This window comes from Typopeltis vanoorti, chromosome 18 (assembly GCF_054136105.1).
Source record: "Typopeltis vanoorti isolate ZY-2024b chromosome 18, IOZ_Tvanoo_1.0, whole genome shotgun sequence".
Lineage (NCBI taxonomy): Eukaryota > Metazoa > Arthropoda > Arachnida > Uropygi > Thelyphonidae > Typopeltis > Typopeltis vanoorti.
The window spans coordinates 6051584-6077939 of NC_143566.1; the positions used below are offsets into that span (position 1 = coordinate 6051584).

At 42.0% G+C, this 26356-nt stretch overlaps 1 protein-coding gene across 2 annotated transcripts in view; it reads left to right on the forward strand.

Annotated features, from left to right (window-relative positions):
- Positions 1 to 2970: 2970 nt before the first annotated feature.
- The window catches only part of LOC150096472 (ephrin type-A receptor 4-A-like), a 709579-nt gene continuing 686193 nt past the window's right edge, over positions 2971 to 26356 (forward strand). For both annotated transcript variants that reach the window (XM_090407961.1, XM_090407962.1), the window contains exon 1: positions 2971 to 3098. In XM_090407961.1, coding sequence (XP_090264087.1) covers positions 3023 to 3098 — 76 coding nt within the window. In that variant the 5' untranslated portion in view covers positions 2971 to 3022. The remainder of the gene's footprint in view (positions 3099 to 26356) is intronic.

The window sequence follows — 26356 nt, forward strand, 5'->3', positions numbered from 1 at the left end:
TCGTGAAAGCTAACTGGAGCAGAATTGCCTCCGGGGAGACGCCCCAATCGGGCACCTTCCATTTGATTGCTGTCGTGACTCCCATTTCCTAAATGCCGCCCTTCTCTAAGGCAGTGTTTCTCAACTTTTTTTGGATCATGCCCCACCTGACACGTCTCAGAGATTTTGATGCCCCCCCCCCCTTGCATAATAGTCAGCCGAATTTTGAAAAAGTATAATATAAATATGTAACTACATGTACATTTTCTAATTCCCCCCCCACCCCCCCATCTTCAAATGTCCCCACGTTGAGAAGAGGATTCCCGTTATGTTTGCACTTGAAGCGAGTGTCGGAAGTTCACGAAGGGTGAGCATTTGTAGGGAAACCATAAACACTCGAGAACAAATGAGGACCCTCACGGCCACCGTAAATGAAAACAAAATCTTAATAAGAAGCCGAGTGAAGTCGGCTGCGACTGTTTCAAAAAAAAAAAAAAAAAAAAGAGACCGAATTTTGTAAATAACGCGCAGAGAGCGCGCTGCGGCTACTCAGCGCACCTAGCGACAGGTGCGCTGAGTAGCCGCAACTGCCATTTGCCCCCGTTCTGTTGTGAGCATCAATCGTCGAGCTACATCCGCTGAGTGAGCACCTTCACAAGCTGTTCTTCGGATTAGCGCAAAGTGACAAAGAAAGAGCTTGAAGAACAACGTGTGTGTGTGTGAAAGTTTGCTGCAAACTTGGTAAGAACATTACAGAGACATTTCAGTTGCTTAACCAAGCATAAGGGGAGCACCGTATGAGCCGAATGCAGTGCTATGAGGGGTTCAAGCGTTTTAAAAAAGGCAGAACGTTGGTCGGTGACGATTCCAGGCCTCGACAGCCTTCCACATCAACAGACGACCATGACGAGAGAGTTCGTACTGTGATTCATGGAAATCGACGTTTAACTGCCCGAGAAGTTGCTGCCGAAGTGGGTTCAGCCTACGATCTTGCCATGAAATTCGGACTTCGATTCGTTGCGTCAGTGAAAAATTGGCGCCGAGTTTGTCGACCGACGATCAGAGTTTTGGCAAAACATCAGACATCCTTTGTGCCCCATCCATCTGCTGGGACTTGCCCCAGAAGACTTTTTCCTGTTTCCCAAACTTGAAACCACTTTGAAAGGACTTCGTTTCCAAACCACAGAGGAGATTCACAAAATGCGATAAGAGAACTGCGCGCCATCACAGAACGTGCGTTCCAGCAATGGAAGGAACGGCGGAATACAGAATACACATCTCGGAGCTAAGATGTGTATTCTGTATGTGTATAAAAAAGACCGAACTTTTTACTTCCATAAAAGTAAACATTTTCCGAAAATGTTTACTTTTAAAATCTCGAAAATGACAAAACTAAGGAATTGCAAACAGGTCATGCGCGTGATGTCACATCTGATGGTGTATTTTTGAAAACAAACCTCGCGTTGCTTCTTTTCTTACTTCGACGCTTCTTTCAAGGTCCTTCTAACGCAAGTTATCTCATTTAGGAGTGACAAAGTGTTTCTTGCATCTCCAAACGAATTCTTCGTTTTTATTTTCTGTCAAACTCCCGTAGTCCTTCATTCGTTCGAAGTTCATCGTTTCTTTCCAGTAATTTCCGAGTGTCGTCTTTGCCTCCCGCATGGAAATGGACTTCCCGACTCGATGTGTTAGTTGCAGATTCTGCACTCCTAAAGCAGCCACTTCTTTTCGGAACACTTCTCCTTCCACACAGAATTTAAACGTTTTGGCGTTTAATGAACCCCGTTCATAAACGGGGTTCATTAAGCAGGTTTCCGAAAAAAAAAAAAAAAAAAAAGACTGCCGTTGATATCACGAAAGCATCAACAACAGCACGCAAGAGTTCTCGGAACTGTACTCAGTTCGGTGCAAACAGACCTTTCGCTCAGACAACCCTGCGCCAAAATAGCGGAGACGCAAGAGCCACAGAAGATGAAGGCGACCGTGAAGCACCCTCGGTCACTGAACAGAAAGGAAAAGCAAAAGAAACTAAAATCGAGTCTTTCATCACGATAACCACCCTCGAGGTCAAGAATGTTGCGTTTATTTACTCGTTTATAGCTGAAGAACGCGGCCAAGTAACGACAACAGATGTTCAAAGCCGATGGTGATCACGGTGTAAGATGTGCGTGCACTTTCCGCTGCTTGAGGAACGCTTTGCTGATCGATATTTGGAGGACTACACGGTCCGATTTTGCGCTTGTTCCTGTGGATGCTTCCGTCACATTTCTCAGCTACGCTTTACTTTCGTCCCAGCTGGAAGTGCAGAAACGCTCTTCTTTGTAAGCAGAGAAGTTCTTGGCAACCAGCGGTCCTCATCTCATCGGTTTGTTTGTGTCGAGTGATGTCGTAAACGACAGCGGTTCGTTCTGGCAGCCCAACGGAAATAACGTAATGGTTTTGAATTTCCTGCGAGTCCCTGTAAAAAGAGGAGGGGATTCCCCACCCCAGGCGAAAGGGGGTTTTCAGGGTGCTTGTAAGTAATGACAGCTTTCGAAAGCTGTGCCGTCTGGATGTGCGGGTGTTTGCATGTTGATATGTCACTCGCTTCTTCCCAAAAGAATTCCGCGCACAAAAATTTCTTGGATACGGGGGAGAGGAGGGGAGTGGAGTCAGGGATACGAAATTGACTTGTTTGCTCTGCTTAATGATACGGCGCACGTGTTTTCAGTTGAGCATTAACGCTGCCCGTGCCAACCAGATGATTATATGTCGGTGCACCGTTTCCCGATTATTTTATTTGCACATCGTGCTCGCTATTTTTTATTTATTTTTTCCCATTGACAATATATTCGTCGCCAAGCGCCTGCTCAATTCTGTGTGTGCGCTCGCTTCGTGCTCATGGCTTCTACTCGCACATCTCTAAAGCTACGTTGCGTGGTAGAAGTCGGAAGTAACGGATGTGACGTTAACTGCCGGCGAGTAGGCGGAGTCAGAGCAGCGTTCCCTCACGGAACGCCAAGCAGCTCGAGCCAGAGGTGAGTTTGAGTAGCGCAGAGCAGCCATGGCCGCGCTGCGGACCTTGTGGTGTGTTTTAACTCTGTTTGGTGCTTACCGGCTCGACATTCAGGCCAAGCAAGGTGAGTACGAAATGCCGTTCGTTCTCTGTGCATGCCGCTTCAATTTCAGGGAGGAAACCGCCCCGAATTCGTGTAGCGGGCTTCTCTTGCGGCACCGTTTAGAAGTATTACGCCGATTGGAGCTTCAAGATGGGGAAGGATAAACCATCGTTTCTCGCCATTGTCTTGTTCCCGAGTTGAATGCGCGGTGGTTGCAGCTCGCGACTGTAGTGCATATTTGGCAGATGCATTCGGTCACGGATCCGATGGTTGTGTGTTACGTAACCTCGGATAGATATTTGCGGATGCGCCTCTCAGTAAAATTTAGCCACTGAAGCCCTCGCGATCTCATCAGGGGTTGAATTTTCGACGCACTCAATTTAAGGTTTAAACAAGGGTCTGTTTGGCGAGTGCTCGCGACATGCAAAAATCTCTCAACCCGTTTGAAACCCCCCCCCCCCCATGTTGTGGAGCAAGTGAAATTGAACACCGTAATTGATGCAGACAAATATTAAAGGCAGGGGGGGGGGGAAATGAAGCCACCCCCGAATCTCTTGCTGTTCCCTCAGAATGGAAGTCGTTTTTTTTTTTTTTTTTTTTTTTTTTTTTTTGTCGACTTGTGACAAGATCCCCCTTCCTCTCTTCCCCTTTAAGAATCGTATTTGCTGTTTCGCCAATCCGTTCGCACCCGCAGTTGAATGAGCACTCGAAATTATGAGTTCCGTACTGCTGCCGACAGCAGCCTTGCTTAACGGGAGAGTCCTCAAAATGAGTTACTGCGATGTGGAAGAAGCCTTGAAATTGCCGAGGAAATCGCATCGAAATGCGGTTACATCCGAAAAGTGAAATTGTGCCGCAGGATCACGAAAACGAAGTACTGCAGTTGCAAATCATTCGCGGTTCGTTTGTGTTTTGGGGTAAATGCCGGTATGATCTGCAGCGTCCGACCCTAAGTGATGTACAAACTTACAAAAATCTTTTTTTTTTTTTTTTTTTTTTTTTTTTTTTTTGGAAACTTTACTTATTCTTTCAAGACGTCTGGTAGAAGTTTGTGTTTATGAACGGTGCCTACCACTTCGTAATCTACGCTGCTTGAAATCTCCTGATTGAGGTCAGACTTGACAGCGAAACTTACACGGAATGCTGATAACACCCAGAAGGAGAATACGTAAATACATCGAAATCTTTTTTTTTTTCCAATTGTGGAAGAAGTAGATTCCACGAAGCCATGAGTGACCTTCGGATTGAAGAGACGGAAGTAAAAGGGTCACGACATCTTGATGACAACTCATACGGGTTTCAGGCAATTAGTGAAGCAGCGGAACATCGTATCCGTGAGGGTACATTCCTTAGAGAAGGAAAAAGGTTGTTTGGGCCTGCGAATCGCCCCCTCAGATATGTGGTTGAGGAGAGTGACGAAGGTTTGTGGGGGATGGAACGAAGACGGAGTCGGTAGGAAGGAAAAGCAACGGGCGACTGTTCCGTTCCTAATGAGGGAAAGCTTCGCACTGATGAACTTTTCGCAAGCTTGCGTCATTGGAGAGAGCAACAGAGCACCCCCCGTCGTGAAGGCGTCGGGAACAAGATTTTATGATTGCAGTGTTTGGAACGAGTTCATAGACAAGATGGAGCAGCACGGAACGAAATAGTTGCGATGACGAATGTCGTTAATGAAGGTTTGGGTACGTTCGTGCTTGTGAGCGACTGTTGTTCGTCGGGTGCGATGCTTGAGGGCTGTTTGAACTTATCGTACTTGGGTTTGCCAGCTGGATGTTGTGACAGCTTGTGGAAGCTTTTCGATTTTTTACCTTAAAATAATTTTGAAGGGCACCAAAGAACCCTCGTGAAAAGGGAAAAGCGTTTGGTACGGAGGGAATCGAAGAAAGCTTTTCAAGTGCCACTTCACGTCGAGGGTTTGTCGTAGTAGAAAAACATGGAGCAGCAAGAAGGGAAGAGTTCAGTCGACTTAAACACGTTCGCTAATTTTAGGAATTTTTCCCTTCGCAGAGCACGAATGCACTCGCAGGATCTTTCGTTGCCCTTCTCTGAGAGATTCCAGTTGACTTCTTAATGGAGTCGAACATTTCTAGCTCGTGGCAGAAGAGATCGTTCTCTGACTGCAGACTAAATTCACGTAGCATAGTTGAGGCGAGAGGTCACCGTGCCACGCTTTCCATTACGGTTTAATGGCAGTGCCCCGGTGAGGTTGATCCCATTTATGGAATGTTCGTCGAGATGAAGACGGTGGATTCTCTGGTGAAGGTTGCCGACTTCGCGGAATTGTTTTCCGTTTTATGCATTTTAAACATTTCGCTTGGATTTGAATTCGATTTCCCTTAAGCGATCTTCCTTGACCAGATGGTTCCGAGAATTTTCCGACCTTCTGATAAGAATTCACTTGGCATCGGAAGCTGAAAAGGGCAAGAATTAATTCCAGGAAGTTTTAGCGCGAGTGAGGAGGGGCGACATTCTACTTTGAGGAGGAACGCAGTTTGCTCTGTTAAGAAAGAGGCTCCGTGAGTTTGTTTGGTCGCCTCTCGTTCCACTTCCTGCAGCATTGCAGGCCAAGAAGTGAAAGGCGACCGGTGCGAGCTCTTCTCTAATTTCGTAGCAGAGAATCCCGCGCTGAGCTGCATTCGACCATCAAGTGCGAGCGCATTCTTCGTTCTTGCGCTGCTTTCGACTTGAACTCCAGTGAAATGCAACTGCTTGCAGCGCGGTGACTATTTAAGCGTCATATCGGCATCGTGTGATTTGTGACGTCGCCAGAGTATCGAAATCAGTTCCGGCGCTTATGTTCTAATGTGTGAAGACTGCATCACGGCTACGTTTGCTGCTTCCGCTGCAGTCGAGCGCGCTTTAGAAATATGCACGTTGTCATTAAATACACAACTCGCCGACCAAATTACGATCGGTCTAAACTGTTGGATACGAGAATCCAGCGCGCCGGCGGTTGCATAAACTGTTAGCACATCACGGCCACGTGCCGGCAGCGTAACGAGAGATTAAATCTGTCGATGATTTTTGAATATCGATTTACCACGATGCCATGTAAACGAAGATCTCATTGGCCGGACTTCTTAGCGGGTTGTTTTACGAATGCTTTCGCGTAAATCGTGATCGTTGAAAATTCTTTCGTAAGTGCCGAGCAGGAACTCGGCACTGGAGAACAGAGATTCTCATTTCGGGGTTTGGTCGTTGCTCTGCGCCCTCGTTATAACCCAAGCGCTCTTGGAATTTCCAGTGGATTGGAAGGACTCGCTGAGGATTTCGGTGTTCAGCCTTGAAAAATAAAGAAAAACTTGGCTGCAGAGGAACAGCAGAGCGCTGCAAACAATCACTTTTCGAGAAGTTGAAAAAAAAAAAAAAAGCTTTGTTTTCTCAGCTTTTTTTTTTGTTTTCAAATGGTTTCGAAATGCAATTCATTTTTTGTCCGTGCACCCTTCAGAAATGTGCCCGAACACTGGAATATTTTGAAGTATACGTCGCTCTGATTTCGGATGCAGAAGACAGTCATTCTTTCTTTACCTTGGAAAGACATCGCGACAAAGAGGACTTCATGCGTCTGAGCGACGCGAGTAATTTTTTGACTTTAAAAATAAACAAGCAGTTCAAAAAAAAACACGTGCAATTTATGGACACCGTACAGTCGCTTGCGTGCTTCTCTCGTCAATGGAAACAACCGCGACTGTTCTGCAGATGTTCCCACTGGGTTTGAGGGTATTCGAGTGTACATTTTCCCGATGTGTCGTTTTTTTTTTAACCGCAAATCGATAGGAAATTGAGGATTTCTCACGAAACGGGTTTCAAGACTTCAAACATAGCAAGAAATATTTTCAGTTTTTAATCAGCCGCGAATACTTTTAATTTAATCTTCGTTTACTTTTTTGAGAATACAAAAGAAAGTTTAACTCCCAAAGCAGAAGTTCATCGGAGCTACGATCAAATATAAAGATAGCAGTGAGTAACAAACAATAAACAAAACACAGAGTGAGCAGATCAGCTCCTCATCGTTATTAATTTCTAAATTTGCGCATTTATTCTAAATCTCGTTATTCTTAAAGAACTCCGTGATCAGATTTTTTTTTCTTTATTCAAGATTTTTAGCCAAATACGCATAATGCTTACGTATTATTTATTTCCCGCATTTCTGTAGAAGTAGGCTTGTTACCGATGTTTACACACCGATCATCAGCCTTCCAGAGCAGAAGGATCTTCTATTGCCGAAGTGACGTGGGGTATTTCATATTTGGTGCCTGCTGTGGTATTTAGTGATAGAATGCGTATTAATTAATAAAGAGAGACAGAAAGAAAAGTTAGAGGTATGAATGCGGTTAGAGGTAAGATTGTATTCAGAATTGAGTATTCTTAACGCTCTCACAATTCTTTTAAAAAGCAAACAAAGCAGTGGATAACATAAATCTTACTTTGTTGCACATTTTTCTAATATGCATTTTCCAGGTTAGGTTGCTTTCAGGTTTGTAATCCTAAACGAACTCATATAATTGACGTCTTTTATTTCTGCAGTTGCAATTTTATTTACTCTGAAAACCCCAGTCGAGGCTTTACTCGCTTTTTAAGAATAATGAATTTTGTTTTACAGAGTGGAACCAATTTCTTCACAATAGATGTTTTCGATTTGTTTACTAATTTATTTCCTTTGCAGCGCCATCTTCGATGGCGTTTATTTAAATAAATCTTATGTAAATTACAGCAGAGTGGTCCACGTGCAGAACTCAACTTAATTTTTAAGATAGTTTTTGCGCCCTTTTCGAGCTGATTCCTCAGCTTTCTTAAATTCTGCTGGAAACACTCCAATCATCACCGATAAATTAAAGACGGTCGCCAAAGGATTTATCGGATATTTCTGCACGTTTACACCATCGTGATCAGAAAAGCACGAGACTTTTAAGGCCTGTTATAATATTTCGACTTCATTCTCGCCAGGAGGTATTCTCGCTTCTAACAGGCCCGTTTGTTATCCAAAATTTTCAGTGATTGCTAAGAAGCAATTAAATTTATCTGCTAAACTCTTCGCCGTTTGAATCGAAGTAATTGTAGCTGATTCCTGTCATGGAAGTTAGTTCCTGATTTCGAGTCTATTGCTTACAAATCTCTTGTATTTTGACATTTCCTTTGCACTTCTTGAGTCTTCCGTCGCAGCATTTAATATGTTGACGAGTCGGCAGTAAGCCTCATCAGCATTAGTTTCACGTTTTATCTCGTTCCTAGGAAATGGTGCTTGGCTTGTTTTAATACTTGTTTTTTTTTTCCCCCATGGGGATGTTGGTCGCTGTGTCTTTGGAAGGTGCTGACAAATGGATTTTGACGGCTGTTGAAAAGCGAGCTGCTATTGGTTGATTTAACACTACAGCCTGAATTTGATTTGCACCGTGTCCTGTTTCTTGCATGACACGATGAGTTTTTTCGTTGGAATATTACGTAAGACCGAAGACCATACGTGCCAGTGTAATGCAAAAACTAACGGCCCTCACCTGGCGAATCGATGCTTATGTCACTCACCACTTTAGACAACATTATTCTAGCCTATGTTTACAGAATGGTAGTCCGTTTTTTTTGCGCAGTCGTAATGCGATAAGCGTGATATCTAAAAATAGCCGTCATTTTAATCGTCTAAGTCGGGGCTCTCCAACCTTTGGTAATCGGAGGGCCGCATTTAACAACAACAAAAAGATTTACCCGAGGGCCGCATCAAATTGCATATCTAGTGATTTGGTGAGCAGCAGAGACGCAACCTAGCTGAACAAACGAACAACACTAATCGTGCGCTCACGTTCTCCGTGAGCGGCCAGAGCATGCGCGTTTGAACAAAACAGTATAAGACCGCTTCTTTGACACATCTAATATTTGAAAAACACGTGGGTGATGTAAACACACCAGATAAAATTAACAACATCGCGATGATCGATTAATGATAGAATTAAAATATTTAATACGCATTCGATTCAAATTTTTATTTTATTTTTTTCACTCGTGAAAATCAAAACCCACAGGCAGGCCGCACAAAATCGCACCGCGGGCCGTGATTTGGACAGCCCTGGTCTAAGTCAATATTGACATTCTGTACTGTTTCTGTTACTGTACTGCTAATATAATTAACCGTAGATTATTGTATAAAGACCGTAATTCTCCCCCCCCCCCCAGATATTTTATGACTGTACAGTATGATATTTTTATACCCTAAGTGGTGTAGGTCGGCTTCTTCTCCCCTTTTCAGTCCATATTTCTATAAGGATTAAGACACCCCCATTTGCAATGAAGTCACTTGACGTGTTTTGCATTATTGTTTCAGTGCAATACTTTTTAGCTATTTGGAAAGCAAAAACATTTAATTCCTTTATAGCGTTTTCAGCTATACATTCAACGCAAGTAACATCTCGGTTATCAGTTAATCATTTGTGTATTTATTTCATTATTGAGCCTTCATAGATCAGTCGGTATACAAAATAAGTTAATAATGTATATCTGTATCTAAACTATATCTGTATAATCCAAACTGTAAATGTATAATGTACAATCCAAAATGTTTACAGTCCAAATGTAAAATTGTCAAGTCAAACATAACAAAGGTCTATAAAGAAGTGTCTCCGAAAGAATAATTATATGTACTATAAGTAAAATAGTCATATGCATAGAAGACGTATTATATGTAAAGTAGTAATAGGTGTATATGTACATACATGTATAAATATGTATATTTATATATGAATAGCCTGTGTAGCTCAGTGGATGTGGCATTTGCACACCACGGCGCTTGACCGCACGAAGGAAGACTTGGTTTCGAGTCTAGTCGGTGACTAGAGGAAATTTTTCTAAGCTTTTTTCGACCGGTTCCCGAGTTAGTCGATCTCTGGCACAGGCAAGCGGGTTTTTCGTCCCGTAAACTCAAGAAAATCGACGGTAGAACCCACATTATTTCAGACATTAAAAATATATTGTGTTAGGGTTAGGGACCACGAGATGGCGGCACATTTGAGCCGTCTCTCTTCACTGCGTACTTAATTAGTGATAGCCTTGTGCCATCTATCTCTGATTGGTACCAGTGGAGATTGAACTGCCCACTCAGTCTCAAAGTTAGATAGGGCTAAATGGCCTCGCCTACTCCCGTATACGGGAATAAAAAGGCGTTAGCTGATAGTTAACAATATAAAATCCATTGTTGTATATTTTAAAACAAACCTTACATAGGTTTAAGGAAAGGTGTCCCCTCACAAGAGACAATAACGTAGATCGAATCCCATATGTAATTGGAAATATACCACAAAAATATGGGAATTTCATTATAAAAAGGAAATATGATTTATGGAAATAGAAATGTGACTGGTAACTTAAATTCATAATACAGAATTCCATGGATAGTAAAGTTATGTTACATTAAAAGAAAAATACTGCTCAACGCATGTAAAAAGGACTGTAGGAAGAAGCAGACACTGAGCAGATTATGATGTTAAAAAATAAAGAAAAATAAATATTTTGTGTCTTGTCGCCTTTGACTTATATATTATAATATAATATATATTATTAAGATATCAAGAAATGTAAATCAAAATGCCAATTAGAATAAGCATTCTATGTACAAATGTATATATTGTAAATAGTTGTATATATATTTATCTTGATTGTACATAGATGCTTTAGTGTTAATAAAATATATTCGGTATGGACGAAGCTCTTTGGTCGGAAAGACCTGGGTTCAGTTCCCGTCCGTGACATGAGGAACCTTTATCGGGTCTCTTTCGACTAAAGGTGAGTTAGCTAGTCTCATACGGCGGTAAGGAATTTTTTCACTCGGAAAGTCGAGTTTTTTGTCCCCCAGAAGAGGACAAACTGGTCCCTTAAACACACACACACACACTCGGATCTACAGTCAGGAATACTTGAGACCCAGCCATAGGCCTGATTGGTCAGCTATGCCGGTCCCGAGCCCGGATAAAATTAAGGGGGATTGAGATGGTGCCGTACTTGCCGTAAAAGGGGCTCACGGCTGTTGTATCATCATACGAAATAAATAAATAAATTTCATTATTTTAAAAGTCGGGTTTTGGTTCACCTTATCCGCCATCTGTAAGAAGTGTCATCTTTTCTCAAGAAAAGTCACCTTCTTTTATCCAGGAGTATTTTATTCTGTTCGTCCACTGGGGTTGTATGAAATATCTTGTCCCCCTGCGTCATACAATCGGGTGTTTCGTGTTAGCAACGAAATATATTTTGCCATCGTCGTTAATATCACCAGCACATATTTTGTGTCTTGTCGCCTTTGACTTAATTACTTTTTATATCCTCGATCCGAACACCGGTTTTCCTTTTTATTTTTTGCAGTGGTCAGTCTCATCCAGTAATTTCGAAAAACGATTGCTTTCTTCCACATCAGCGTTACGTGCCCTCCCACATCTCTCTCCCCTGTTCTGCGGCGATCATCTGCGAAATGTATGTAACTTTATAAGATCGTATTATAACTCCGCGATGAGTCTTCGGACTCCTTGGAGGTGTCGCGAATAATAATAATAGTATTATAGCTCTAAGCAGTAGATAATAATAATATTGGACATTCCTCAGTTTTGTTTTTCAACGCGCAAAAAATCCTGTCGTAATCTCAGAGAAATTGTGAACCGTCTTTTCCCCATATGTTCGAATGATTTTGTTCGACCAGCTTGAAATGAACTTTTTCGTGACCTGCAGTACGTGTCTTCATAGAATTTTGTTCCGATTGCTAACGTGCTCGTCCAGCAGTCCCACTCTTGCTTGTCAACCTTTTTTTTGTTGAGTCGCCCGTTCTTCAGCCAGCATCCCATCGTTTTGCTGGATTAAGAATATTTCGAGGAGAACCTCCCTCCTCAGTTTGACATTTTGCCACATTGCTAATCGAGGACTTCGCGCTCTCGTTATCTGATTGTTGTTTTTGTGTTTATTTGAACCCGTGCTGTCCAACTGTGGGCCCGCAAATGAAAAATAAACCAACTTTCATTGCTAAAATTTTTTTTTTTGACCCCTTCTTTATCGTTTGCAGTGAAACATTCTGCGCTTCCTCAGTCGTGTCAACAGCGGAGTGTGATTATAGGCGTGCAGGCTTTTCAATAAATGGGATTAATATTTACCTCGCTGCAAAATAATTGCGCACACATTTTCAGCTTTGATGTCCCTCGTTATTGACCCCATATTATACGGCGGTTCAGTTGTCAACTGAACCGCCGTACATGTGCACATGCGGTACAATCATGACTGGGGCTGCACTTATTTTAAACGACACTTTTACGCGAATAAAAGAGAAAGAGTTATTTTCATTAATAAGTTAACATAATTCACATAATTTAACTAAAGAATTTTTAATTTATTGAATTGTAAACTATATTGAAAACGTGTGAATCCCACTCTGTTTCTCTGGCAGCCAACCACGAACAGGCTCACGACAGTCTACAGCAGTGCTTCCCAAACTTATGGATGTAAAAGTTCCCTTTGGAAAAATTAAAATATTTCACGTCCCCCCTATCGAAAAAAACCCCGTAATAAAGACATATATTATTACATATATATATTATTATAATATTTATTGTATTTATATTCAATACAATTTATATTTAAGATTTTGCGTTTGTAAACTTTTTTGTGCTTCTTATCAATACCTTTGAAACGAAACATGTGAATTTCGCAGAAAGCAACATTTGTGAACCAACACCAGTGTGTGTGTTTTTTTTCAATAAAATATAAAAAAATAACAAAAAAGAAATAAAAATTTCACACATTTATTTTAAGATTACAAAAAAAAAAAAAAAGAAGAACTACTTAGTCTCAAAATATTTTGAATTTGTTTTCATTATTTCACGGCCCCCAAGTAGGCCGCGGCCCACAGTTTGGGAAGCGTTGGTCTACAGAACCTGCTTGTTTTGGTATTATGCATGTGTCTGTGTGTATGTGTGATATACAGTCATCCCTCGACTTGCATCGTGATTTCGTTCCATCCGGCAGGACGTAACTCGATACATTAAATCAACAGAGTTATAGGGATTAAGGACTTAATCCTAATAAGTATACTGTCATTTTAATTTTTAAACCTTATTATAAAAAACTGTACTGTACGTTACTGCCACTATAAAAACAGGACGCCAATCACCGAAATCTTCCTCCACAATCAGATCTTCATCATTTTCCCTGTGTGAAAGACCAGGTTGCGGCTCTTCTGGTGTAACTTTTGTTTCGTATTTTTATGAAAATGTAAAATGTGTTTTGCTTATTCCTTTTCTTCTTTTCATCATAAATGTGTTTATGGCAAGCAAAGGCATCATGTACTTTCCTTTCTACTATTAAGTAGCGTTCCACATTGGGGTCCATGTCTTCAGCCAATTTGAGAACTTCGCTAACTGCAGAGAACATTTCTGCAAGACCCTTCTCTGGGAATCGACTACCTTTTCTTTCTTTTTCTCAACGAGAACAGGAAGAGAGAAAATAGAAAGAAGAAGAGGTAGTTAATCATTCTTCCTGTTCTCGTTCTTCCTCTTCTGCATCATAGTTCCTCCATTCGACCAGTTATTTGTGGTCAGCTCTTCAGGGGCACTTCCTATGAGTTGAACTATGTCGTCATCATTCGCTTCGAGATTCAGGTTGTTTGCTAGACCCATTATTTCTTCACTCAATTTACAAAGGTCTTCATTGTTTTCAAAACTTCCAAAATCGTGTACAAGCCTTTTTAATGCCTTTTTTTCCATATACCACTCATACATTGAGAGATCACTTCGTCCCAAGCCGCAGCAATATTTTTAATAGCATGAAAAATATTGAATGCTTTCCAGAATTGCATGAGAGTCTGATCATTACCTTTAGTGGCAGAAATGGCTTGTGAAAAAGTTCTCCGTAGATAATAAGCCTTCAACACTGCAAGAACTCCCTGATCCATCGGTTGGATCAATAAGTAGTGTTTGGAGGGAGAAACATGATCTTGATCTCGGGGTGAAGATCACCAATGTAATGTGGATGACGTGGACATTATCTAGAATTAATAAAATTTTAAATTCTACATTTATTTCACACAATCTTTCCATTTCACTCGCATTACAGTTGATTAAGGCATCCTCAACCAATTTTTGAGTCATCCACGACTTCTTATTGCTCCGATAATGAACTGGAAGAGTATTCTTCCTAATGTTTTTGAAGTCTCGTGGATTCTCACTGTGCCATATCACAAATGGTTTCAGTTTATATCCAGCCACATTACCCCATAACACAATCTTTAAGAGCTTTGAAACCAGGCATAGATTTTAGCTTTTTGTGGATGAATGTCAGCTCGGACATTTTTTTTTTTCCCGACAGAAGGAGGTCTCATCCATATTAAATATTTGCTGTGGCAAATAATTTTCCTCTAATAATTTATCCAATTTTTCCACAAACTCCTTGGCAGCCTTCTCGTCGGCACCATACATTTTCACATTATGCAGCACAAAACGCTGCTTGAATCTCATGAACCAACCGGAAGAAGCGTTGAATTCGTAGTCGTAATCGGGCCCTGCTTCTCCTTTAACATGTTGAAGAGATTTAGTGCCAGTGGCGTAGCTATAGAGCTTTTGCCGCCCCTCTCAATACGCACCAAAAATATTACAAAAAATCAAAACGACGTAGGAAAAGAAATTAAAACGCCGTTTATTTTAGTTGTTGAAAACTAATTATTAGTTAACTTAGCAATTTTATTATTAATTAAGTAATAAAATTACTAAGTTAACATAAATAGAAGAATCGTCGAAAATAAAATTGTCTCACGTGAAAAGTGCCGCCCGGGGGGGCGGACCAGCTCCTCCTCACCCCCCTAGCTACGCCACTGCCTAGTGGTTATGGTCATACTGCTAAGGGTGGGGAGAGGGGTATGCGCTTTTGGTTCAGGTCCTCTATCCATGATGCAAAGCTTTTCCATATCACCGATAGGACCTTGTCGTTGCTTCGTCACTATCGTCGATTTAATGAAAGCAAATCCTTTCACAGCCTCTACGATTTTATCCTTATTTTTCGAAATGGTCGTTATTGTAGAATGAGACTATCCGAAGTCATGTGCGATCACATTGACGACTTACCAGCTTCATGTTGCTTTATAACTTGCAACTTCGTTTCAAGATCAACTGCTCACCTCTTTTTCTGTGATTCTTCACTAGGTTTTTTTTTTTTTTTTTGATTGGGCGTGTATTTCGCGATATTTTGTGCAACATTGAGGGGCCATGTTGCACAAAATATTGCGAAATATTTAACGATAAGTACACAGATAACCTATTTCTCAAACACAAAATCAACAGAGGAACTGTTGAAGACACGTGCCTGATTGCTGTCCCCGAGAGAGGTTGACGCTGAATGCGATGTTGCCACTGCGCATGATGCATTGTTGCTAAATAAAACCTTTATTTACTATATATGAGGGATGAGTGTATATACTGGGAAACAACAAAACTGTGGCCGCTGTCTAACTCTTAAAACCTTGGCCCGCAGGTGTATAGAGGTTGGACAGCGCCGATTTAAAAGATTCTTTGAATGTTATCAACAATATCTGGGCACAAAGCGTGAAACGCTTTCTGCCAACAACGGTAGAACGTTTGTTTGGATGGCAACTTTCTGCCTTTCAACTCCAGTGCGATGATTTGCTTTGATGCCTTGTGCGCGTCTCGCGCATTCACTTTCATGATAGTTAACGTATTACTGCGACTTTTCTTTTGGAGTGCAATAAATAAAAAAAAAAGTCGCCGATGAATCCTTTTGACTAGTTTGAATTATTTTTTTTTCTTTATCAGTTGAAACAAGCGAAATCGCCCCGTTCTTCAGCAACACTGCACCTGGGAACAGCGCAGAAAACTTCGCGCCATAAATCAATATTGAAGCCAAATGGGAACTGAACTTCGATGTGCGTTTTCAAGCCCACCAAATTTGAATTGTTTCTTTATGAGTATTTATGCATTAGTTTTTTGTTTGTTTCACTTTTTTCATATTTTTAACTTTTCGTCTTGTCTTACGCGAGATGGCGAAACATGCATCGGTGAGGCTGCAAAAGCGAACATTCCGCATCGTGCATGACACTCGATCAAGAGCTGCCACTCAGAGAAGGTGTGTGCATACTTCGCATCTTTTGGCACTTCGGAACTTCTCAACAATTTTCTCCAAAGACGAATTTTTGATCGGTGAATCTCACAGACGTAAAAAAAGGTGGGGGAGGCTGGCGAATCTGCTTGAAACAAATAAAACCAGTAAATCACACAGCGTTTACGGATTTCGTGACGAACCTGGTGTCATCGAACAAACTGGATTTTGAACGCCGATGACACGTGTTCACTTTCCTTATTCGTTCGATGTATTTCTAATTACTTTTTTTTTTTTCAAGTGGATTCCCGAGAAATAAATTTCATTTTATTAAATTTTATTCTCTAAAATGAAAACAATTCTCAGTTTATTTTTACGAACGGACTTTCTTGAAGGAGGAAAGCTTTGAAAGTATTTCTCCCATTAAAATCTCCATCTTTACAATTTGACTTAATAATGATAATGAACTGTTCCCCATCGCTGACCGATCAGGAAATTTCGTTCGTTTGCTCCCGATTAAAAACCACCGGAAGCGGACATCCCCTGGATTTTAGCTGCATACTACAGAAATCGCCCTTCCTTTTCTGAAAAAGTAAGAGATAAGAACGTTTTCGTTTCAGAGTTTTTTGCTTTGTTGTCACTTCGCTGATTTTCCTTTGCAGAACATTTCTGCGAAATTAACTGAACGTGCGATTATCAGCAGTAGTAAGGAAGCCCAAGTGGCTGTTTTGATATGGCGCACACGCGACGAGGCAGTAATTAGCATTGCGACCTCGTTTATTATTTCTTTTCCGTATCTGCTCGTGTCGCTTCCAAGATTTAAAAAAAATCGGGTGCAGTGTGTTCTTTTAGCCTTTCCCTTGCAATGGATGTCGTAAAGCGACGCGGATTGTTTATACACGCACAATATTCAGGGTTAACGTGGTACGACAGCAGCAGTCGTTGACTGAGAAAGAGAACGACGCAATTATTGATCCTGGCGCTGATTCCGTGAAGCAGCACTGCATGTGCTTACGCACGGCGCTTGCGCAGTTCAAATTTCACAAAATATGCGAATACGCGGAACACAATCAACGCTTTCGTAAATTCACATCTTCACAAAATCGGGAAGTGAAATGATGTCCTTGTTTATATGGGGGAGGAGGGAGGGGAAGAAGCGGCGGAACACGGAAAATTATGCGTGCGTTGTTCTACTTCTATCCAAAAAGCGTTAATTTTATTGCAAATGGCACTGTGCCCCCCCCCCCCCCCCGTGTTCCACTTCTTTCACAGTATCTGGGGTACTGCTGTCGATGCTCTTACTTCCAACGCAATTTCCGATTAAAAATTGCGTTGTTTACGCCGCAGTGCAAAAGGGACTCAACTCTCAATATCGTGGAATACTTGCGTATGTCCTGACGTCGGGCATCTCGTCTGATGATGCTACACTCGTGGGAACTCTACATTTTCAGCGCTTTTTAAGAACACCAATCAACCAGAACACACGTAACGGACAATGTATATGGCGAAACGGCCAAAGCAATTGAGGATACGGGCTCGTATCCTCAATTGCTTTGGGCGTAATGCCGTTGACAGTTCTTAATTTCGTAATTAAACGCGTTGGAAATCCAAATATTCGAAAAACGAGACGGAGCTTCCAACCAGTAAATGAGACAGACGGTGGACTGCGGGAATAGGCAAATCTACAATTGAATCCTAATGCGACCGGAAAGTAAAATCTCGTTTATAATCAACACTGGGTGCTAATCAAGGACTTGATCTCTCGATTTTAACGCGCCATTCGTTTTTCAACTCTGGAAATTTGATAAGCACCGCATTGGCTACGCAAGAACACCTACGGAATACGATTACGGGTTGGAATGCACACTGTCGGCGCAGGAATGGAATTGAACTGAGATTAGAGAATTAAAATAAATCGGCAATCTGGATTGCCGATTTATTTTAGATAAGCCACTCGAACAAGAGGTCCAGACTCATCTGGAGTCTCATGACTCCGGATGAGACTGACTAACTCGCATTTATTGAGAAATTCTTCGCTTCGTGGACTCGAACCCGGGTTCTTTCCACCCAAAGACCAACTGAGCTTGAAATGTGCGTGCAGCGAATCGCATGCAAAACTTGCTTACGCGTTCACATCTTTGTTTCTCGGTTCGCCGTGAGTTGTTTAGTGCGCTGCGAATTCGGATCATGACACACAAAACCCAATCATCTCGGCTGCGTTCGCGATTGTGTGGTCTCCACAGACCCCCCCACCCCCTGACGCCAGTTTTTTTTCTAGTAAGGATTTGTAGTGATCGCGATGAATTCATCGGGGTTGTGGAAGCTGCTTCAGGGGCAAGAAGATGCATCTCGTGGCTTTTCCGGATTTATTTTTCGTGCTCCTTCCAGTGAAACGAACGCACAGCCCCCCTCCCCCCTCTGCAGCAACTTTTCGCTCTTGAACCGTTAAGTTGCTTTCAGCAAAATTTGGTACTGCTGAACCAAAATTCCGTTCAGATTTGAAATGTTTCGCTACATTGGCCTCCGTATTGACCTGAAAAGGGTCTCCGTATTTGCCTCTAATCATTCGGTGATCATTTTTTAAGACCAGTTCGATATTGGACGAAGATCCCTCGCTGCTGGTTCACTCACCACCCGAATGCCTTTCTTCTGCTGCTGCTGCTCTCATTGCTCGTGCAGTTGCGCAGCGGCATTCAAAAATTCCGAGAGGGAAGATCGCTCTTTGTAAGATGGGTGATTTTATGTTTTTTTGACAGTCCCGCTTCATCCGGGATTTCATTAAACCTGATCAGCCGTTCAATCCGTTTTGTGTCTTCCATCTGGCTCCAAAGCTGTTCCATCTTTACGAAAGCATTTCTCGTTGCTTAAACTGCTCATCTGAATCGGGATTCTCAGCAAGCGCCTGCACCCCAAGCGATCCTTTATCAACACTTCTTAACGCCCTTCGCATGCCTCTTCCTTTCTTCCTCCTAAAAATTCCTTTTCCTCTTCCAACACCTTCAACTTTTCGTTCCTTCTGTTGAATGCTTCGCTTTGCTTTCCCTTCTGGGCCCCTTTCTGCGCGATCACATTTCTTGTTCTCTTTTCTCTCGCGCTTTTCACTGACATCCCTAGTGTGCATATCGCCCATTAGTTTCCACACCGACACTGCTGTTTCTTGCCACGCGGATGAAGACTCCTTTTACAAGGACCTGTTGCAATCACCGATTTCTGCATTTACAAGGGGGTGGAAGCGTTGCTTTTATACATTTTTAAACGCGTTGCATTTCTTTTATTTTCAACGACTTGTATTAACGCAGGGAACATTTCTGCCCGTTTGGGTTTCGCTTCCAATCAGCTGCTTTCCGACGAGAACTCAACCCGTTTTCTGTGACTTCGAAGAACCTTCTTGTGAGGCCATCAGCACAGTTCACCGTCTCGAAAGTGGACTGTGCCGATGGTGTGACATCACGCTGCTTGTATTGCCTGCCGAGAAGATTATCGTCCTGTTTAGTGTCGAATGCTGCAGCTGCTCCTTCGTTTTTTGTGACTCCCGCCAACGATAGGTTGTGAACGTACAATACACTAGCACCTTACGCGAGTGGGCTGAAGATTTTTTTTCCTCTTTTTACGATTTTGAATTAATTTTTTACGTAATCTGGAAACCCTGCTCTGGAGACCAAACGCGGACTTTTCAAGCTGCTTCGGGCCTCCAATAAGCAGATAGGTGGTCGCACACCAGGGGACGAAGTTCGTCTCTCTGGTGTGAGACGAACACAAACATGCATGCCCACTCCGGGATTCGAATCCGCAGCCTGTGGGGCAGAGAGCGATCGCTAATTGCTCTGCCAGCCATGTTCCTGATCATTATTGTTTGAAAATGCATTTTTTTTTTTTTACTTAGCAGAATCTCTCCTGTTTTTCTCTTCGTTTCAGCAACGTCTGTTATATCGAGGTGGCACTTCTAATCATTCTTCCAATTCCTTTCCCGTCAGTTGAGCATCTTCATCTCTTCCGACGTTGAATTTGAGCTACTGGAAGAAGTTTATTTCTCACTGCCCGCTCTGGTGGTATCCAGAAAGTTCACCGAAAACAATTTAACGAACGACAGTTTATCGGGGAAAAAAAAATAAAAAAAAAATAATACTCAATCGGCAATTAATCGAAAACAATTTTCCGAAAGGCAATTCGTCGAAAACCAACAATTCATCGAAAAATAACACAGTTCGCCGAAAAAGTGCATTCATTAAAAAGAACTGGAGCTTTTATTGCATTAACTTGTGATGTTGTTGTTGAAACTTAGCATGTTATTCCCCTTATACACTGCATGGAAAGAGGTCAACGGAAACCATAGTGTGAGGAATATACGGCCATGAAGCCAATTTTAATATGATGTGAGACGTACTTTTGCTGCAATCCTACGGGACATACTTTCCGCAAGTGTATGATAGCGGTAAACAGGTATTTTAGACCATTCATCCTGTTGGCGTGTAACGAGGTCCTGGACTGTTGTGGACCAGATGTCCCTTGATCTCACCGAATGCTCCGGCTCATCCTGCATATGTTAGTAGGGTTGAGATCTCTGAAGTGCAATCAGGTGTGGTGACGTTCATGACCACAAACCGCGCAGTTACAGCAGCAGCCTTGTGACATTGCGCATTGTCTTGCTGAAAGCGACAATGGTCAGTGACGTAGAAATGTCACAATGCATTGTATTATCCGGACATCACACCGCCAGCTCCTAATTTCAAAGTTGAAGTTACGAACTCTATTAAAAGACATTCACCGAGCATCCTCCACAACCACATCCGTCCATCTATTCTGCAGAGTGATTCTCAGTCTTTCCCACTGTGCACGCTCTTTGAACCCCTGAAGAGGACGCTGCATGTTGGTTCGGGTAATGTGGAGCTTGCACGTTGCGGTCCTACTTTGTCAGCCGAAGCTATGAATGTTTTTGTGCGAATTCGTGTTCCAGTCGATGCCAACGAATGGCGGTTTTTACATATTATCCTACGGTCACGTTGGGTGAGTGTGGTGGGTCGGCCATGGGATAGAACTTGCAGTCGACTCCCTGCGCTTCAACCTCAGTATGTTATCACCGATTGTTCACCTGGGATGGCCCAAATTGTTAACACTTTGCCGAACAGATAGGCCCGCAACACGGCATTCTATCACAACGCGTCTTTCCAACTCCGCCAGTTTCCTTCTCGCAGCCATTTCACTCGGACACAGTCGCACATATTTGGGAGCATTATATTCTTCCAATTTATAACGGCTGGCACGATCCATCTTGCTCATGGAGGTGTCCGTTGATTTTTTTCTAAAGCAGTGCATATGTTAGTGTCTGGCACTTTATTTTTGAGGAGTAGAGGGATATTTTATTGAGTCAGTATATGCGTTTCTTGTGTTTTATGTGTAGGTGACAGAATCTGGAAAAGATGATGTAAAAAATATTTTCTTGAGACCAGAGAGGGGAAAGAGTCACTGATAGTAAATGAGGAGGAACTGAGTAAACTTGATCTTAGGAAGGCTGCAGGACTTGATAGTATATCACCGCGTGTCTTGCAGGAATGTTCCAAGGAGTTAACAGCAGCTTTAACTCTTCTTTTTTAACACGAGTCACATTTACCCACGTTTCAAAGGAGTGTCCTTTGATAGATTGCTAGTTTGATTACTGCCGCCCTTCTCAAATTCGTAGCTCCGCCTTCTTTCACTGTGACGATTTCCATAAAATATCATGACACTGGCCCAACCATAGCGTTCCTACCTCTGCGTATCTTAACCTTAACAGGAAAATGTTTCTCTTATAACATGGTCCTGTTTTAATTTATTAAGTGTAGTATTATAATGTTTCTTTTCGGATGGTCCTCTCCTATTCCTTCATCCGTATGGCTGGTGGGGGTAGGGATATGCTACTATAGAGAGATGATTATGAGCAAGGGGGTTGCCTTCTTGCCGTAGTATATTTATGACTGTAGTCCTGCGTGTTCACTGGACCGGTTTGCCTGTTTTGAGGGATGAAAACTCTCCACCCTCGTATGAGACCTTTAGTTGAAAGAGACCATATAAAGGTTCCTCGCGTCATCGACGGGAATCGAACCCAGTTCTTTCCAACCAAAAGGCTACGTATATACCGACTAAGCTACGGAGGCTCTTTCGGATGGTATTACGTGTGACATTACGCAAGTTAGTGAAATAATTTGGAAGAAAGGATGAACAGGGACGAAAGTTGCTTGGAACTTCGTTTTGCAAGCAACTTTCGTTCGCATTTAAACTGTTCGCTACATATTAATAACATTATTATGGTTAAACATTTAGAATAAAATTTACGTTTGCGAAAATCTTTTGCACTTCGTCTCTAAAATATCTTAATTTGCATAATTTCATATATCGCAACCAATAGGGAAAAAATGACATTTATGGCGATCACTCCAGGAAAATAGAAGTGTTATTTTTTCCGTTCAGCTGAAATGACCGCAGAATGCTCCGGAATGTTGGTATTTGAATGAATCCATATGATTTAACATGCTTTGGGGGAGGGGGGGGGAACACACCAATTTAGATTACGGCGCTTCTTAAAAGAACGAAGAAAAATGTCACATTAGTCACTCCTGCATCAGCACAGTCAACTTGTAAAATCTGCCATGTTGGCCTAAAACGACTGCGTTTCATAGTTGAATTTATCGCTAATAATCCCAACTCAGTTTCCGAAAACCCGCTGATATTGACTTGTCATTTTCCCATGTGGTCGCGATATGTAGATCTGTGAGTTATTATTATCTATTATTTTTGTCATTTTATTTATCGTTTTTACATAGTTGGAAACCCTGCTCTAGAGACGAAACGTGGAACTCTTTCAAGCAACTTCAGGACTCCAGTAAGCAGAGCAGAGCAGGGTCTCGCACTTGGCGATGAAATACAAGTAACCAGGAGTGATATGAGAGAGGTCGGAAAACTCCTTAAAGTTATTGATTAGTGCTGCCCTCATACCGGGCAAGAGGGACACTGCTCGTGCTTTAGAAGACATGCATTTCACAAACACCAAAAAATGAAATATTCAGAATCAATCTTATATAAAAAATAAATTTTATAGAATAAATATATTATAATTTATGAACTTATTTATCGTCTTTATTTGATTAAACATCGTGCAAACATCGGCGGCGCATTAACCGAACTTTCTGCTCGAGGTTTTATGGACGATTATTTAATTTGCTTCACGTATTTTATTTAACTTAATTTCAGTAATAAAAAACGAAAGAATGGCGTGTCTGGCAATGCCAAATCGAATAGTAAACACCGAGTTGATATTGCTGTAAGAATTGAGCGAAGAGAATAATTCTGTCGCGCGATTACAACGAAGCCCTCAGCATAACTAAACTCAATAAAACTGGTGCATATGAACATACAGGAAGTGACATACTCAGACAGGGGGGCCTTTTAGCCTTAACCTTTGAGTATCATACGAAGGTGGGAGGACCTCCCCCGGAAACTCGAGTTTTCAAAATCGACAAACGATCAGAAGAACACACGCAATTTAGGGATAATACACTGGCCTCGTAGCCTTAGTTGCTTCCTCATGTCCTGGGTATCGTCCAGAACAATTGGAAGTGTAGTTGATGAGGCGTGGATTAAGCTAAGAATACTACTGTAGTATATACGTAAATGTACTTTGGGGGGGATTTCGGGAATTCCATTTATTTAGTTTGCTAAGGTTTTCTCATAATGGTGTAAAAATGTATACGAATTCAATACGGATTATTTAAATCCTTGTCAACAGAGCCTCCAACCTCTCTTCTAACGAGGCTAAAGAGATAAACAAAACACTCTCCTCCCATCACTCCCCATTCCTATCGACATGCAAATGCTATTCCCTGGAGCACCTCCCATAAAATAGCCAGAACTTGAAAGAAATTTAATCTCTGCACCGATTTCTAACCTCATTTGAAGATAGCGATTCACTTCTCCGCTGCCCTAAGCGCCCATTCTCTGCAGGTGTGTTTCCATGGAACAAGATTCCTTGTTTTTGCAGTGCATCAGATTATCGTCAAACTGGGAGATCTGCCAACATTCGCTTTCAAGAACAAGAAATTCATCCTCTGCCCATAACTAGCAAAGGGCAGTCAGGTGTAGCCGACTTATGGCTTGCACAGCATCAAATGGAAAAAGAATTACGGTGCTTTCCCGCAGCAAGCAAAAAGTTGACTTTTTTTTTAGAATCAGCAGCAGATTTAAAAACCAACCTAATGTAAATAGATATGGCGTGTTCAACTGTACTACATACAATTTTTATATTGCGTGCGAGGATTTCCATAATCCCGATCAGTGTGAGCAACACTTCATCAAATGAAACAAGTTTAAACGTTTCGATATTTCGTTCGTTTCTATTTCCTACTGGATGATTCCTCCTCATCTGTCAAATTCGTTCTCTGCACATTTCCTTGTAAGGTGGATGCCGGTCATTAACCGGGCAATGAAAATCGTTCACCACCCAAACACATTCACATTCACCGGCATCCGTTCTGCACTGGATGTCGCATCCGCATCTCTGGAGAGCAGAGAGGTCGTGCCGTCCACTTAACTATCGATTCTCCTTCCCTCTTGACTCGGTTTCTGCTCTGTTTCAATACTTCCGGGATCGCCGTTCACTTATATTGGGTTTTGCTTTCTCCACTCTGCTCAAAACTTGCTCGAGTAGCACCTGTCATCATTCATTCATTCCCAGAGCGACTTCGAACCTGCCACTTTTTTTTTTTTTTTTTCGTGCATTTTCCTCAATATGCCACGAGTTTTCAATGTTTTCCAAATCTGCCATTTAGTAAGCTGAATAAAACTTCAGTTTTTCCTTCTGCCATTGTAATCCTTTACTTATCCGCAACTTTTCGAGTGTTGGGAAGGGGGGGGGGAGATAGTACGGAAAAAAAACGAGAAAAATATGCAGCAATTTCTGCCATAATCTAACAAGAATCACTCTATATGTTAAAAAAAAAAAAAAAAAAAAAACGCCACTTCCGTCAGAACAGTGGAGAGAGACAGATCGTTTTTTTTCCCTCTGCAAAACAGGATACATGAATTGTAGTCGTCTATTTGGAGACTGCCGGTGGAGCGATGGTAGCACAGCAAGCCCTCATCGCACACATTATTTGCACTCGGCTAATCGTTTCCTGCTTCCTTCATACTTTGAAATGACGCCTAATTCTCATTTAAATTCTCTTTCTCTCAAGGTTCGCGGTAGCATTTTGTTGAAAACGAACTCGACTATCGGTGATACCGAGACTCCAGCAGCTTTGTCTTCTACGGGAGCGAAGCCAAGATGTACGCGATAGTTTAAAGGCTGAGCGAAGAAACGGGAACGCTCCGTCTCTGAAAGCAGTTTTGACGTCCAGTAACGATCCGGCGTTTGATGCTAGCGCAGGCAAAGCCCGCTCCTCCCCAACCTTATCTGTTATTCTGAGGCAGTCACGTGACCTTCAAGAATCGGAGCTGTTTTTGCCCGCGGCACAAACAGAAGTACGTAGAGGAACACATGCTGTCGACTGGAAACTACCGCCCGTGGCGAGGAAGGCAGGAGGGTCGCACCAAGGCTCGAAAGACATCTCGCTGAAAACGGCAGCGCTACGACTTGGAGCTGGAAGCAACGCAAGTGCAAGGTCGAATCGAGAGAAATGTCAAAAGTCAGCCGCTTAATACATCGACGGTGCTCTCCTTCCGCAAGACAAGCGAGGAAAAACAATGGCCGATATTTTGGCGCCTTTCACTGGGTGGTTGTTACATCGTGGCGAAAAGTATTTCCTAAATTGCACGCTAATCGCATCCAGTGCCGCGCTGTAGGTAGGAGGCGCCCTTGTGCAAAACGTTTTCAGCGTCCCCCATAAAATAAGTTTCCATGAAAAATTTTTGTGAAAACTTTGACTTTGTTAAAAGTACAAAACAGTTTATATATATATAGAGTGGTACCTTGAGATACGAGTTTAATTCATTCCATGACCGAGCTCGTAAGTCAAAATGCTCGTATCTCAAACCAATTTTCCCCATTGAAATTAATTAAAATGAGATTAATTCGTACCATCCCCCAAAAAACCACTCCAATTTTTTTATAATAATGTATTTATAATGAACAAATATTGTATACAAACAAAATAAAACCAAATACTGTACATACACATGTAAAAGAGAATCTAAAGAAATAAACAGATGTTGGCGAGCTGATTAGCGTATGGTATTAATTACTTAAATTA